Below are 16,900 nucleotides of genomic sequence, written 5' to 3' on the forward strand. Positions count from 1 at the left end.
TGTCACCTCCCTTCTGTATTCCGCTTAGTTCTCAATTGTATTTTCTACCTGCCGCCTGTCAGAGGCACTCTCTTTCACTTTTTCTTACTTTCTGTCTCCTTTGCCATCCACGGAGCTCTGGATTTACTTGTCCCGTTACAGGCAGTATTCCTTGACTTTATCTGAACTATCCGCTCTTTGAGGGTAACCCACTGTTCAGATCTTTTGCCCACCCACTACTCATTCCAGTCAATCTTGCCTCGCTCCACCCTTACCCGTTGATGTCAGGTGTCCACCAATTCATGTTTTTTTACTTTTCTTTGACATTTCCCACCTTATTCCCAAACCTTACGATACAATGATCACTGTTTCCTAAATAATCCCTCATTCACATTTGATCAATTTGACCAACCTCATTTCCAAGAGCCAGGTTCAACAGTGCACGCAATACAGACAGATTTTCCCCTCACTGCCCCTTAACATACATGAGATTATTTACTCCTTGTCAAATACAATGAATTTTCCATAGTGGGTTAGCTTGAGATGGACCAATTGAGCTCAGGTCCCAGTCATGTTGACACAAGGATCCTTTCCAAATGCTGTTTAAACCCCAAAATCGCATAATAATTATAACAGTTTGAAACCGTATGAAAGACACTTACTTTTATTATAATACTCTGCCATGACTGGGACAAGACCGCACTTTCCTGCAGTATAGACCTCCCCGCCATCAAGACTTGCTGCATCAGCATCTCCAAACTGCAATCATAAATTTTAATTAGAATCTCTCTCTCTGTCTCTTTCCCCTCTTCTGTAGAACAGATCCAAAGGCTTCTCTCCAAACTTGAAGTTAATCATTCAGTGTGGGAAGACTACAATCTTCCACTCTCCACTATGAATCTAGCTCAGGATCATGACGTGGTCAATGGGCCAAGATGTTTACAGATTTCCTTAAGCTATTTGTTGCTATTGAGGCTATTCTGAAATAATGATGAACTGGAGGCTTCAGGGACAGTCAGCATCCATAAGATCTTTGTGTAACAAATAAAGATAATTTATCAAGTTCCGATTCAAGAATCTTTGGGAACTGGAGGCATTGCATGATGGGGCTTGCTTGTGAGTAAGAAGGCAAGAATGAGAGGTTGCTAATTTTTGGAAGGTGGATGTTGAAGAGGGGAGGAGGCAGTTAGTGAATTTGAACTTGGAATCATTCTTAGAATAACAAAGCTAAAAGGAAAAGTGTATCTTGAAATGAACAGTGTAACGATGGTAAAGTCAACCTATCCCATGTTACTTTATTCTTGGAATGGAGCGATGCTGCCAAGGCTGCATTTTTGTGTCCATTCCTAGTGGCGCCTGACAAAATGGCTTTCTCCTTGAAACACTTAAAGTCCTTATGGTGATGGTGTTTGGTGAAGAATTCTAAGATATTGGCCCAACGACAATGAAGGAATAGCAGTAGCCATCCAAAATACAATGCTGTGTGACTGGGAGACAATGGCGTCACCAGCTTTTCTGCTCAGCTGTACAAATTGTGGGTGGGACAATTACTGTCAAAGTGACCTCAGCAGAGTCACCGTTCTTCTGTGGTATCTCTGTACTGTACTTACTGCTGCCCCTCTGGCAGAGCTGGGTGATTTTTGACTCCAGTGATATGAGGCTCAGTCAAATAAGCTGCTTATTTTGAATGGCATTGAATTCCTTGACCCATATTGTGACAAGACCCATTCAGTGTTCCATCACCTTTTTGTCTGAGCTATAAATGGTGGCAAGACTTTGAGGACCCGAGAGTTTAGTCTGTTGTTGTCACAGAGTAGCCAGTTACTGCCCTGTTCCATTAGCCATGCTGGTAATATACCTGGTTCAGTTAAGCTTCTAGCAATCAAAATGAAATTTAACTCACTTGGGTTGGACTGAAACTCAGGGTCAAAATGATGGAAGAATGTTAATTTTACAAACAGAACATTCAATCAGTTCCCTAAGACAAATTGGGTATAGCATTGCTGTCATTTACCATAATCTTTTTGATGCAGTCTTCAGCACTGAGGCCCATTACACATTTTACTGCCCCCCAGGTGTTACACTTCTGTTGTTCAAGGTCTCCAATGGTACACCAGTGTATCTCTGAAGGATTCGAGTGACTCTCACTTTCTGCAATACAAGTGTTTGAATTGGTTGTTATAATCCTTTAGCAAATTATAATTGAAAGACCGCAACAGGTGTTCAATCTATGAGTCCTTGTCAAAATGATTTGTTAATAACGCGCACAAACTGACAAACTAGGATCTCCAGCATTCGATAATACAATGAAGGAATTGGGAATATCATTGTCTGGCAGTCGCTGCATTGGGTAAAGTCACTGTGGAACTAGGAATACAGGGCAAAAGAGTCTATATTTCACATTGCAGCTTTATGAACATTATGAACATTTCACAATTCCAAAGTCCGATGAGCTCCTCCAGTATTGTGGGGTTCAGCAGAAACCCAAAGGATAGGAAAGAATCAAAGGGGAGAATTAATTAGATCAGAATCAAACATTCCTGTGGCAACAATAGTGATAAAAAGGGAACTAAAGAGAGCAGCTGGGTGTGACATTTAACATAGTAAAAGCCCTTAAGCGCACAGCAGGAGGTAACCAGAGAGTGCTTACATTTGGTTTGAACCACTTAACCAACCAGATAATTCTCAAGTACCTATCAAATGGGTCAGTTTCAAGTACTTTTCAATGAACTGCTAACTGCAACCTGTAAATATTAGACAGATAACTGCATCCTATAAAGGTTAAATCTTTTAATGTATTGAGAGCTGTGTCTTGAAAATGTTGATCATGTTACTGAGCTAGACAAGCAGGAGGCTGGAAGAACACAGCAAGCCAGGCAGCATCAGGAGGTGGAGAAGTCGAGGGTGTAACCCTTCTTCAGGACTGGGGGTGGGTTTGGGGGGAGCTGCAGATAAAGGGGGTGGCAGGGGCAGGGTGTTGGTGGGAAGAATGAGTCCAGTTGGTGACGATGAGTGGAAGGGAGGGGGAGGAGCTGGGAATGGAGTCGGGGGGATGAGAAGGGAGGCTATTTGAAATTGGAGAACTCAATGTTGAGTCCACTGGGCTGGAGGCTGCCCAGTCAGAAGATGAGGCATTGTTCCTCCAATATGCAGTGTGGTTCACTGTAGCAATGGAGGAGGCCAAGGATGGACATGTTGGAAAGGGAGTGGGAGGGGGAATTAAAATGGGTGGTGACTGGGAGGTGTGGTCGGCCCCTGTGGGCCTGGCTGAGATGTTTGGTGAACCGGTTCCTGAGCTGTCTGTTATGGTATGGTATAAGCAAGCCATTTCCACTCAATGCTGTTGCTTCAGGACAAATGAAGGCCATTTACTATCTCTGTCTCTCACTCTGGTTCACGGTCTAAAACAGGGACCTCAACAAGTACCAACCTAGCAATAAGAAGATAGAATTACAACAATATTTGTTGACTAATCATGGGTATTAGTCTTCACTGGTGAAGTTATAGCGGACATAGGCCTAAGTCACAACAAATCCCAATGAGGTACAGCTTTAAGAACCATAGCCCTAACATCACCACCCCTTCTCCATTTATCACGTCAAGCCTTAAGTTATTTATTCACTATTGCACAAAACATTATTATTGTGGATAGCAGATTTCAGTGTAAAGAACGCCCCAGGACCAGGCAGATGAAAAATCAACTGAGGTCTTCTTAATAGATTCCTCACCAAGGATCCTTGTTGGGATTGAGCAGAGCGTTGCTTTCCCAATTTTGTCTTCATCAAAAACAATAAGACATAGACGGGCTCAGGAAAAATCAGGTGATGTGGAACATAATAAGTACCTATATATGTTTTTTTTTAAAAAATGCAATTCAAAATGTTTTGTAGTGTTCGCACCACTCACCTTAATAGGGCTGAGCTCCAGAATTATTGATGGTCACTTTTCTGCCACTGATATAATGGTGCATGACATTCTTCCTCTGAACCAGAAGCTCTGGGTTTAAGTATCATCCCTGAACTTGAAGGCTACACAAAGCATCATATCTGTACTGTAGCTAAACAGACTGAATATAAACCTACAAATCCCTCCAAGACATGTCTATGGCAGGCACTAAGAGAGGGAAAGATCCCTGGTTGTTTGTGTGATTGAAAGATCATTGGATCTACCATACTACCATAGCTCTATACTGCAACATGCAGGTATGTTGCCACAGAAATTCAGGCATCCTTTGCACCACCACTACCTACTACACTGATAAGATTAAAAATCACACAACCACATTGATGGTGATATAACAATGGATGTTGGAGGTAATGCACAGGGCTACAGTTGTGATATTGCTTTCAGAAGACAATGCTTTCTCCATGATCCGAGGCATCAGCTGTGGAACTATACTTGGAGCTCTCTTCACCGTACTTAAACCAAGCTTGATCGCAGTTCAAAAAATACAGTTTGATAGCAATTGCTAATGAAGGTCCCAGATAAAAAAAATCTAAACCTAAACCTAATTTGCTTTTTGTTGTCTGAAAGACAATCAAGTTCATGCACACCATCTGATTGTACATGCACGTGTGTGTGTGTATGCTGATAGACAGTTACATTCATGGCCCTGAGGAGGTCCCTGTGCAACAGTCTTGCCCAAAATCTCAAGCATGGACATCCTCATCACATTATGGGACCTTGCCCCAATCCCTTGACTTGCAGAAGAAGTCAGCAGCCACATCCTGGCACATGTACTAGGAAATCACTGTTTAATATTAATCTGCATCAAACACTTACCATTTTGAAGAGTCCGTATAGCATTTGCATATTCACTGCCGAGATATAGCAAAGAGTCCATCCCATTTGGGAGCTGTATGAGGTTCTCTGTTGAATCTTTGAACATCAAGTTCTTTTGTCCATATTTTGTTGAGTCAAAGAGTTTGAAAGAGTTTTTACTTGATGACGCAAATAATTCCTTGAAAACACATGGAAAAAATCAGCAGTCCATATATAAAGTCTCTTAAAATGCAAGCATGATTTATTTTTTTTTAATTCATGCAGATACAATTCATCTTGGCCACATTTTCAATGCAATAATATTGCAAGAACATTTAAAAGCAGGTAATGATGTTTTGACTCACTTTTGGTGATCAAATCTAACATTCAGAGCCAAGAGTTCTCTAATCTGCGCACAAAGATCCTCTACTCAAAAGCAAAAGATTAAAACTTAAAAGCTGAACATCTGAACAACAGAAACAGAAAATGCTGGAAATGACCAAAAGTAAGCCAGCAAGTGCAGAGAGAACTGTTGGATACAGATCCCAGGGATGGACTCTTCATGAATAAAACTCATATCTGCTTTGTGAAGAGTGTAATCTCAAATTTGAAATTGGTCCTCTGTCAATGTCACAACATTTAACTTGGACCCCATCCAACCCTGGACCTATCAAGGTCCTAAAGGTAGCCCAACAGCTGATGGAAGGCAAGAGGGATGACAACTGGGTACTATTCTGTCCACTAGAGAATGCCCCCACCACTCAAAATCATACCCCCATTAACCTTGCCCTCACGGGTCTCTCAATCCCAGAACCTCTCCTCCTCTCACTAGTTCTTGCCAGCTGGCCCCAGTCAATAGTGTAAACAAATTATGTTAGAGTCTAGATTAGAGTGGTGCTGGAAAAGCACAGCAGGTTCAGGCAGCATCCGAGGAGCAGGAAAATCGATGTTTCAGGCAAAAGCCCTTCATCAGGGGTCAGGGTCACATAGCTATGGCAAGCCACTGTGACAAAGCTGGTCCTTTCTCAAAGTTACCATGGCTCTTAAGTTTTTTTCTGGAGAGGGAGTAGTTGGCCAGGCTCTAACTAGACTGGGTTTGGATGGTTTATTGGGGCTCATTTTGTTTACATCTAACAGATAATGCCTCCGGTAGAAGGCTTTCAAGTCTTTAAAAACGTATAATCAAAGAGGAGTGGCTAGCTAGCTACATAGCTAGCCTTGGTTTAGATTAGTCAGTTGAGTTTAGCTGCTGTCTTGGTCTTGCTGTCGTGGTGCATATAGGCACCAATGATATAAGTGAAAAATGAGATGAGGTCCTAAAAGCAGAATTCAGGGAGCTAGGAGAGAAGTTACAGAGGAGGACCTCAAAGGTAGTGATCTCGGGATTGCTACCAGTGCCACGTGCTAGCCAGCGTAGAAATGAAAGAATAGGCAGGATGAACACGTGCATGAGGGATAGTGTAGGAGGGAGGGGTTCAGATTTGTGGGAAATGGCGACCGGTTCTGGGGAAGGTGAGACCATTACAAATTGGGCGATCTACACCTGAACCAGACTGGAACTAATGTCCTTGGGGGAGTTTTTGCTACTGCTGTTGGGAAGGTTTTAAACTAATGTGGCAGGGGGCTGGGAACCAGAAGGGAAGACTACTAGACAGTGAGGTGGAAACTGGAGACTGTAAGGATCATGAAGTTAGCATTACCAAGGGGAAGAGTAGGCAGAGAGCAGATGAACTGGTGGCCTGAAGTGCATATACTTTAATGCAAGGAGTATAGTGGGTAAGGCAGATGAACTTAGGGCTTGGACTGGTGCCTGGAAGTATGACGTTATTGCGGTCACAAAAACTTGGTTGAAGGAAGGGCATGATTGGCAACTAAATGTTCCAGGACATAGATGCTTCAGGCAGGACAGGGAGAAGTTGCATTGCTGGTCAGGGATGATATCACAGCTGTGCTAAAGAAGGAAAGTATGGAGGATTTGGGCAGTGAGGCATTATGGGTGGAGCTGAGAAATAAGAAGGGTGCAGTTACATTGGTTAGGCTGTATTTCAGGCCTCCTAATGGTGAGCATGAGGTTGAAGAACAAATAGGTAAACAGATTATGGAAAAATATAGAGGCAACAGGGTGATGGTGATGGGAGATTTTAATTTTCCCAACATTGACTGGGATACACTGAGTGTCAGAGGTCTGGATGAGGCAGAATTTGTAAGGAGCATCCAGGAAAGTTTTCTAGAGCAGTATGTCAATAGTTCAACAAGGGAAGGAGCCATATTGGACCTGGTGTTGGGGAATGAGCCAGGCCAGGTGGTAGAAGTTGCAGTGGGGGATTTCTTTGGGAATAGTGACCACAATTCTGTAGGTTTTAGAATACTCATAGACAAAGATGAGGGAAGTCCTCAGGGACAAGTACTAAATTGGCCAAGGCTAATTATATCAAAATTAAGCAGGAGCTGGGAAATGTGGATTGGACACAGCTATTTGAAGGAAAGCCCACATTTGATATCTGGAAGGCTTTCAAAGATAGGTTGAAGGTAGTGCAGGATAGGCATGTCCCTTTGAAAAGAAGGGACAGGAAAGGCAAGATTCGTGAACCATGGATGACAGGAGATTAGATACAGAACTGGCTCAAAGGTAGAAGACAGAGGGTGGTGGTGGTGGGTTGTTTTTCAGACTGGAGGCCTGTGACCAGTGGAGTGCCACAAGGATCGGTGCTGGGTCCTCTACTTTTTGTCATTCACATATATGATTTGGATGCGAGAATAAGAGATACAGTTCATAGGTTTGCAGATGACACCAAAATTGGAGGTGTAGCAGACAGCAAACAGGGTTACCTCAGATTATAACAGGATCTTGACCAGATGGGCCAATGGGCTGAGAAGTGGCAGATGGAGTTTAATTCAGAATAAATGTGAGTTGCTGCATTTTGGGAAAGCAAATCTTAGCAGGACTTATACACTTAATGGTAAGGTCCTAGGGAGTGTTGTTGAACAAAGAGACCTTGGAGTGCAGGTTCATAGCTCCTTGAAAGTGGAGTCGCAGGTAGACAGGATAGTGAAGAAGGCGTTTGGTATGCTTTCCTTTATTAGTCAGTGTATTGAGTACAGGAGTTGGGAGGTCATGATGCGGCTGTACAGGACATTGGTTAGGCCACTGTTAGAATATAAAAGAGACAAGGGGCAACTTTTACACACAGAGGGTGGTACATGTATGGAATGAGCTGCCAGAGGAAGTGGTGAAGGCTGGTACAATTGCACCATTTAAGAGGCATCTGGATGGGTTTGGAGGGATATGGGCCGGGTGCTGACATGTGGGACTAGATTGGGTTGGGATATCTGGTTGGCATGGACAGGTTGTACCGAAGGGTATGTTTCCATGTTGTACATCTCTATGACTCCATGACTCTAGCCAAAAGAAAAAGGGAAGCATACATAAGGTCCAGGCAGCTGAGAACAGAATGGGCCTTGGAGGAATATCAGGAGAGCAAGACCAATTTTAAAATAGGAATCAAGCAAGCTAAAAGGGATCATGAAATAATTATAATGAACAGAATTAAGGAGAATCCCAAGGCCTTTTATTCTTATATAATAAGCAAGAGGATAACTAGAGAAAGGGTTGGTCCACTAAAGGATGAGGAAGGAAGGTTTTGTGTCAAACCTGAGAAAATGGGTGAGATTCTCAATGATTACTTTGCATCAGTGTTCACCGAGGAACGAGAGGTGATGAATGCTGAGATTAGAGATAGAAGTTTGTTTACTCTGGATCACGTTGACATAAAGAGAGATGTGTTGGGTCGGCTAAAGGATATTAAGGTGGACAAATCCCCAGGACTAGATGGGATCTATCCCAGGTTGCTGAGGGAGGCTAGAGGGGAAATAATTGGGGCCCTGATCAATATCTTTATAGCATCTGTAAACACAGGTGAAGTGCTGGAGGACTGGAGGGTTGCTCACGTTGTCCCCCTGTACAAGAAGGGTAGTAGGGATATTCCAGGTAACTACAGACCTGTGAGCCTGACATTAATGGTGGGAAAGTTGCAGGAGTAGGTACTGAGAGATAAAATCTACTTATATTTGGAAAAGAATAGGCTTATCAGTGATAGGCAACATGGCTTTGTGTGGGGTAGATTCTGCCTTACCAAATTAATAGAGTTCTTTGAGGAAGTGACCAAGTTGATAAATGAAGGAAGGGCTGTAGATGTCATATACGTGGACTTTAGAAAGGTGTTTGAAAGGGTTCCCCGTGGTAAACTAATGGAGAAAGTGATGTCACATGGTGTGCAGGGTGTTCTAGCTAGGGGAATAAAGAACTGGCTGAGCAACAGGAGACAGAGTTGTAGTTGAAGGCAGTTTCTTGAAATGGAGAAAGGTGACCAGTGGTGTTCCACAGGGGTCAGTGCTGGGACCACTGTTGTGTGTAATATACATAAGTGATCTGGAAGAGGGAATTGTTGGTCTGATCAGTAAGCTTGCAGATGACACGAAGATTGGTGGAGTAGCAGAAAGCATAGGGGACTGTCAAAGAATACAGGAGAATATAGATGGAATTGACTGGAGAGTTGGGTGGAGAAGTAGCAAATGGGGTTCAATCTGGGCAAATGTGAGGTGATGCATTTTGGGAAGTCTACTTTGAGAGTGAACTATACTGTAAACAGAAGAGCCTTGGAAAGGTTGATGAGCAGAGAGATCTGGGAGTTCAGGTCCATTGTACCCTGAAGGTGGCTGCACAGGTGGATAGAGTGGTCAAGAAGGCATATGGTATGCTTGCCTACATCGGATGGGTTATTGAGTAGAAGAGCTGGCTGGTCATATTAAAACTGTACAAGACATTGATTTGGCCGCATTTTGAATACTGGGCACAGTTCTGGTCACCAAATTACCAAAAGAATGTGGACGCTTTGGAGAGGGTGCAGAGAAGGTTTACAAAGATGTTGCCTGATATGGAAGGTGCTAGCTATGAAGAGAGGTTGAGTAGGTTAGGATTGATTTCATTAGAAAAAAGGTGATTGAGGGGAGACCTGATTGAGTTCTACAAAATCATGAAGAGTATAGACAGTGTAGATAGAGATTAGTTTTTTTTCCTCCAGGGTGAAGGATTCACTAACAAGAGGTCACACTTTCAAGATGAGATGTGAAAAGTTTAAGGGGGATATACGCAGAAAGTATTTTACACAGAGGGTGGTAGGTGCATGGAACATGTTGCCAGTAGAGGTGGTAGAGGCAGACACAGTAGGTACATTTAAGGTGCGTCTGGACAGATGCATGAGTAGGTGAGGAGCAGAGGGATACAGATGCTTAGGAATTAAACGATAGGTTTTGACAGTGGATTTGGATCGGCTCAGACTTGGAGGGCCGAAGGGCCTGTTCCTGGGCTGTAAATTTTCTTTGTTCTTTGTTCTTTGTTCTATTCTCTCTCCTCTTCTGACTTCAAACCTGTATGGCTTCATTTCATTTGTACCTTTTATGCCAAGGGGTGTTTATTGGGATTGTTGCAAGTATTTTGGAACAGCATCATTAAGTTGGGATTACCTGTCGGGTGTGAATAGGATTAGTTTCGGTACTCTATTTTCTACTCTTTGTGTCTAGTTCCATTATCATGTAAATAAATTCTGTTTTGTTTAAAATTCAGTAGTCTGACCAGCTAATTCTCTCCAGGAAAATCTGCATTATACTTATGTAAATCAAATAGCAAAGTTAGGGTCTGGGCTACCTGCCTAAAAATGTTGTGAGGGGTCGGGCCTGGTCCATAACACCACCCAGGACCCTACATACAATTCCAGTTCTCCAAATGTGGAGGCACTCTGAACTATTCCCCTGCCAAGCAGGGCTGGTGTCCTTAACCAGTCCAGTCTGTGTGATCAACATGATTTGTTAGTATCTGTCAGCAAGTCACTCAATTATATCAGGGCAGCACAGTGGCTCAGTGTTTAGCACTACTGCGTCACAGCGCCAGGGACCCAGGTTCGGTTCCAGCCTCGGGTGACTGTCTGTGTGGAGTTGCACATTCTCCCCGTGTCTGTGTGGAGGCACTCCAGTTTCCTCTCACAATCCAAAGATGTGCAGGTCAGGTGAATTGGCCATGGGAGATTGCCCATAGTGTTCAGTGCATTAGTCAGAGGGAAATGGGTCTGGGCGGGTTACTCTTCCGAGGTTCGGTGTGAACTTGTTGGGCAGAAGGGCCTGACTCTACACTGTGAGGAATCTAATCTGAATTGCTGTGGGGCAGCTGATATCAATGGGCTCTCTTCAACTGGTGGGTGGGGAGTGGGGAAGCCCTGCCATCTGAAATAATCTGCCGGTGAAACATTTAGGTCTCAGAAGGAAACCTACTATGTATGTTCTTCTGGAAGAAAGAACAGAAAAGAAAAGGGGTAAGCATGAATGTGCCCTCCGTGCAGTTATGTGTGGTATGGAAACAATTAGCGGAAGTTGCCACAATTCCATGATCTTCACCAAAGGCTTTATTAATGGACCAGCTACCCAATCACAGGACTATGTGGCATTCTCTCTTTTCAGAGTCTGGATTTGACCAAAAAGTGGAGCTGACATTGAAGGATAGGTTGAAGAGGACAACTTAAGAATGCTATTCACCACTCAGTCATACCTGAGCTCTTGTTAGGAATCTCCGAATCTCCCTGGTCTTCTCATCATCAGCACTCCCACTTCTTACCAGCACAGCATGACCAGGCACTTTAGCCCAGTGACATTCCTTGTAATCTTCCACTGGCTTTCGGGTACCATTCAGGCACAGAAGCTCATAGTTTTGCCTCTCAGCAGCTAGTCACAGGATTGGGAAAGATGAATGATCAGATAGTTTTGTGCACCATTGCCCAATCCAGCAACCCGCCTCACCAATAACAGTTACATGTTGGTAAATATTGATTGATAGTAAATGTGAGCATTTACAAACAAAAGTGCAAACAATTCAGCACACAGTCACAGAGACAACACACTGATACAGTCGCAGAGCAAGCACACTGTTACAGTCACAGAGACAACACACTGACACAGTCGCAAAGCAAGCACACTGTTCCAGTCACAGAGACAACACACTGACACAGTCGCTGAGCAAGCACAGTGTTACAGTCTCAGAGACAACAGATTGTTACAGTCACAGAGACAACACACTGATACAGTCGCAGAGCAAGCACACTGTTACAGTCACAGAGACAACACACTGACACAGTCGCAGAGCAAGCACACTGTTACAGTCACAGAGACAACAGACTGTTACAGTCACAGAGACAACACACTGTTACTGTCACAGAGACAACAAACTGACACAGTCACAGAGACAACACACTGCTACAGTCACAGACACAACACACTGTTACAGTCACAGATAGAACACACTGCTACAGTCACAGAGACAACACACTGACACAGTCACAGAGACAACACACTGACACAGTCGCAGAGCAAGCACACTGTTACAATCACAGAGACAAACTGATACAGTCACAGAGACAACACACTGTTACAGTCACAGAGACAACACACTATTACTGTCACAGAGACGACACACTGACACAGTCACAGAGACAACACACTGTTACTGTCACAGAGACAACACACTGCTACAGTCACAGAGACAACACACTGCTACAGTCACAGAGACAACACACTGACACAGTCACAGAGACAACACACTGATACAGTCACAGAGCAAACACACTGACACAGTCACAGAGACTACACACTGTTACATTCACAGAGACAACACACTGTTACAGTCACAGAGACAACACACTGTTACTGTCACAAGAAACTGTTACAGACACAGAGACAACACACTGTTACTGTCACAGAGACAACACACTGCTACAGTCACAGAGACAACACACTGCTACAGTCACAGAGACAACACACTGATACAGTCACAGAGCAAACACACTGACACAGTCACAGAGACTACACACTGTTACATTTACAGAGACAACACACTGTTACAGTCACAGAGACAACACACTGCTACAGTCACAGAGACAACACACAGTTACAGTCACAGAGACAATACACTGATACAGTCACAGCGACAACATACTGATACAGTCACAGAGACAACACACTGCTACAGTCACAGAGACAACACACTGTTACAGTCACAGAGACAACACACTGTTGCAGTCACAGAGACAACACACTGATACAGTCACAGACACAACACACTGTTACTGTCACAGAGACAACACAATGCTACAGTCACAGAGACAACACACTGTTACAGTCACAGAGACAACACACTGATACAGTCACAGACAACAAACTGTTACAGTCACAGAGACAACACACTGACACAGTCACATAGACAACACATTGATACGCTCACAAAGACAACACACTGTTACAGTCACAGAGACAACAAACTGTTACTGTCACAGAGACAACACACTGATACAGTCACATAGACAACACACTGATACGCTCACAAAGACAACACACTGTTACAGTCACAGAGACAACACACTGACACAGTCAGATAGACAACACACTGATACACTCACAAAGACAACACACTGTTACAGTCACAGAGACAACTAACTGATACAGTCACAGAGACAACACACAGTTACAGTCACAGAGACAAAACACTGATGCAGTCACAGAGACAACAAACTGACACAGTCACAGAGACAACACACTGATACAGTCACAGAGACAACAAACTGACACAGTCACAGTGACAACACACTGTTACAATTACAGAGTCAACACACTGTTACAGTCACAGAGACGACACACTGATACAGTCACAGAAACGACACACTGTTATAGTCACAGAGCCGACACACTGATACAGTCACAGAGACGACACACTGTTACAGTCACACAGACAACACAGTTACAGTCACAGAGACAACACACTGTTACAGTCACAGACACAACACACTGATACAGTCACAGAGACAACAAACTATTACTGTCACATAAACAATCCACTGTTACAGTCACAGAGACAACATACTGTTACAGTCACAGAGTCAACACACTGATACAGTCACAGAGACAACAAACTGTTACTGTCACAGAAACAATACACTGTTACTGTCACAGAGACTACAAACTGATACAGTCGCAGAGACAACACACTGATACAGTCACAGAGACAACACACTGATACAGTTACAGAGACAACAAACTGTTACTGTCACAGAGACAATACACTGTTACAGTCACAGAGACAACATACTGTTACGGTCACAGAGTCAACACCACTGATACAGTCACAGAGACAACAAACCGTTACTGTCACAGAGACAACTCACTGACACAGTCATAGAGACAACAAACTGTTACTGTCACAGAGACAACACACTGTTAGTCACAGAGACAACACACTGATACAGTCACAGAGACAACACACTTTTAGTCACATAGACAACAAACTGATACAGTCACAGAGACAACACACTGTTACAGTCACAGAGACGATACACTGATACAGTCACAGAGACAATAAACTGTTACTGTCACGGAGACAACAAACTGATACAGTCACTGAGACAACACACTGTTACAGTCACAGAGACGATACACTGATACAGTCATAGAGTCAACACACTGTTACAGTCACAGAGCCGACACACTGATACACTCACAGAGATGACACACTGTTATGGTCACAGAGACAACAAACTGATACAGTCACAGAGACAACACACTGTTACAGTCACAGTGACGATACACTGATACAGTCATAGAGTTGACACACTGTTACAGTCACAGAGCCGACACACTGATACACGCACAGAGATGACACACTGTTATGGTCACAGAGACAACAAACTGATACAGTCACAGAGACAACACACTGTTACAGCCACAGAGACAACACACTGACACAGTCACATAGACAACAAACTGTTCCTGTCACAGAGACAACAAACTGTTACAGTCACAGAGACAAACTGTTAGTCACAGAGACAACACACTGACACAGTCACAGAGACAACACACTGACACAGTCACAGAGACAACAAACTGTTACAGTCACAGAGACAAACTGTTAGTCACAGAGACAACACACTGACACAGTCACAGAGACAACACACGGACGCAGTCACAGAGACAACAAACTGTTACAGTCACAGAGACAACACACTGTTACAGTCACAGAGACAACAAACTGTTACAGTCACAGAGACAAACTGTTAGTCATAGAGACAACACACTGACACAATCACAGAGACAACAAACTGTTACAGTCACAGAGACAACAAACTGACACAGTCACAACACAATTTCATTGTCACAAATCACTGAGACCAATCACAGATGCAAACCTGTGTACAGCCACACCTAACATCAGGGGCAGGTAGTAATATGCACCAGCTGATATGCTACTCAGCATTCAGGACTCCATTAAGTTGGAGAGATGATTTAAATCAGAAGAACATATAATGGTGGGTCTTCTCATTCCTTCTGCCACTAATTTTGATACAAAACAATCCTAAAGATCACTCCTGTCCCCATCATTCATTGGTCCTCACTATTTGATATTTTCCTGTTCAACACCAAAGAAGTTAAAGAGCAATGAAATGGGCAAGATAGGAAAGTGATTCCAAAGTATAGCCTTGAAGAAATTTAATCAAACAGTCTTTTATCACATTTTTTATTACTCACTCATTTGTGCAATTGCAAAAATTTTAACTTCTCCCACTCCATTGTATAACTCCCATGGTATCAGCAGACATGGAGGCAGAGTGCTCATACCTCTTGCTAGTTAGGACCCCATTGAAAACTGTTCCACCAGCAACTGTAGATGCAGCCCTCAGGAGACAAGGTGGCACATGGGATTCTGGCAAATGCAGTGGGCGAGAACTGAAGCAGCTTTGGATGGGGTTCCCTACATTCATGATCCCTTTCGCCATCATCACTGCGATGACTGACCTAGAGAACACTTTGATGCAGATCAGTGTATCCTTGTGAGATAAAGGCAAAGTCAACATACTTAAGATGGCATCCCTTTTGACCTCCAGACTCCACATGACTGTGGTCAAGGCTTCCTGCATACCTCCCCCATTTGCCTCCCCTTCCAACCCCATGCTGAGGTTTCTCTTTGCTCACCAGCTGTAAAACAGTCTTTGTCTAAGAGAAGGACTCAAGTGGTTTGTTCAGATCCACCTACCTGGCACTGTGCTATGTTTTACAAAGGCCACATCACCAGCATCGTCTTTCAAACATCTAGAAGGATGCAACCATACAGACCAGTAAATCATTAAGAGCAGTTTACAAACTTATTTATCAAGTGGACGGCTGCATTTCACAAAGGCAGCTCACCGGCTTCCAGCAATTATGGATGGGTGTTAAATGCTGGCCCACATCTCCTGAATGAATACTTTTTTTAAAAATAAAATGACAAAGTCCCATTTCGGCTCCCCTCACACCAGCAGCCAGGTGAGGTACAATACAGAAAGGAAGCCTCCTTCAAACTTTCAACATGTAATCCATGGTTGGGTATGACAACTTGCATTTAAGTAGTAACTTGTTGAAAAATGCCATCAGGTCATGCTAAATCGCCCATAGCGTTAGTGCATTAGTCAGGGGTAAATAAGGGGAATGGGTCTGGGTGGGTTACTCTTCAGAGGGTCGGTGTGGACTAGTTGGGCCGAAGGGTCTTCTTCCACACTGTAGAAAATCTAATCTAATCTAATCTGAAAAGAGAGAGAATGAAGTGGGGTCACGGGTCAGTGGTGGAGTTTGGTTGGTTACGGGGTGGCCAAAATCTTCCTTAAAGAAATATCTTTTAACTTAAAGCAGTAAAACAGTAAATGGTCTTAGGTAGGGAGTTCCAGAATAATATCTATACAACAGAATTGCAAATAAAGGAAGGGGGGGTTACAGGAATACACCAGGAAGCAAAGATTGAAAAAAATGGAAAATCACAGTTAGGGTTTTGGGATATAGAACATACAACATAGAACATAGAACAATACAGCACAGAACAGGCCCTTCGGCCCACGATGTTGTGCCGAACATTTGTCCTAGCTTAAGCACCCATCCATGTACCTATCCAATTGCCGCTTAACGGTCACCAAAGATTCTGACTCTACCACTCCCACAGGCTGCGCATTCCATCCCCCACTACTCTCTGGGTAAAGAACCCACCCCTGACATCTCCCCTATACCTTCCACCCTTCACCTTAAATTTATGTCCCCTTGTAAC

General features: G+C 43.4%; 1 protein-coding gene across 1 annotated transcript in view; it reads right to left on the reverse strand.

Annotated features, from left to right (window-relative positions):
* Nucleotides 1-16,900, reverse strand: part of LOC122555749 (serotransferrin-B-like) — a 50,294-nt gene that overhangs the window by 17,159 nt on the left and 16,235 nt on the right. The window contains exons 6-10 of the mRNA XM_043701832.1: nucleotides 15,863-15,918; nucleotides 11,339-11,511; nucleotides 4,762-4,939; nucleotides 1,994-2,130; nucleotides 642-738 (exon numbers count right to left, since the gene is read on the reverse strand). Of these exons, the coding sequence (XP_043557767.1) occupies nucleotides 642-738; nucleotides 1,994-2,130; nucleotides 4,762-4,939; nucleotides 11,339-11,511; nucleotides 15,863-15,918 (641 nt within the window). The remainder of the gene's footprint in view (nucleotides 1-641; nucleotides 739-1,993; nucleotides 2,131-4,761; nucleotides 4,940-11,338; nucleotides 11,512-15,862; nucleotides 15,919-16,900) is intronic.

The sequence above is a fragment of the Chiloscyllium plagiosum genome, chromosome 13 (genome assembly GCF_004010195.1).
Source record: "Chiloscyllium plagiosum isolate BGI_BamShark_2017 chromosome 13, ASM401019v2, whole genome shotgun sequence".
In the NCBI taxonomy this organism is placed as follows: Eukaryota; Metazoa; Chordata; class Chondrichthyes; order Orectolobiformes; family Hemiscylliidae; genus Chiloscyllium; species Chiloscyllium plagiosum.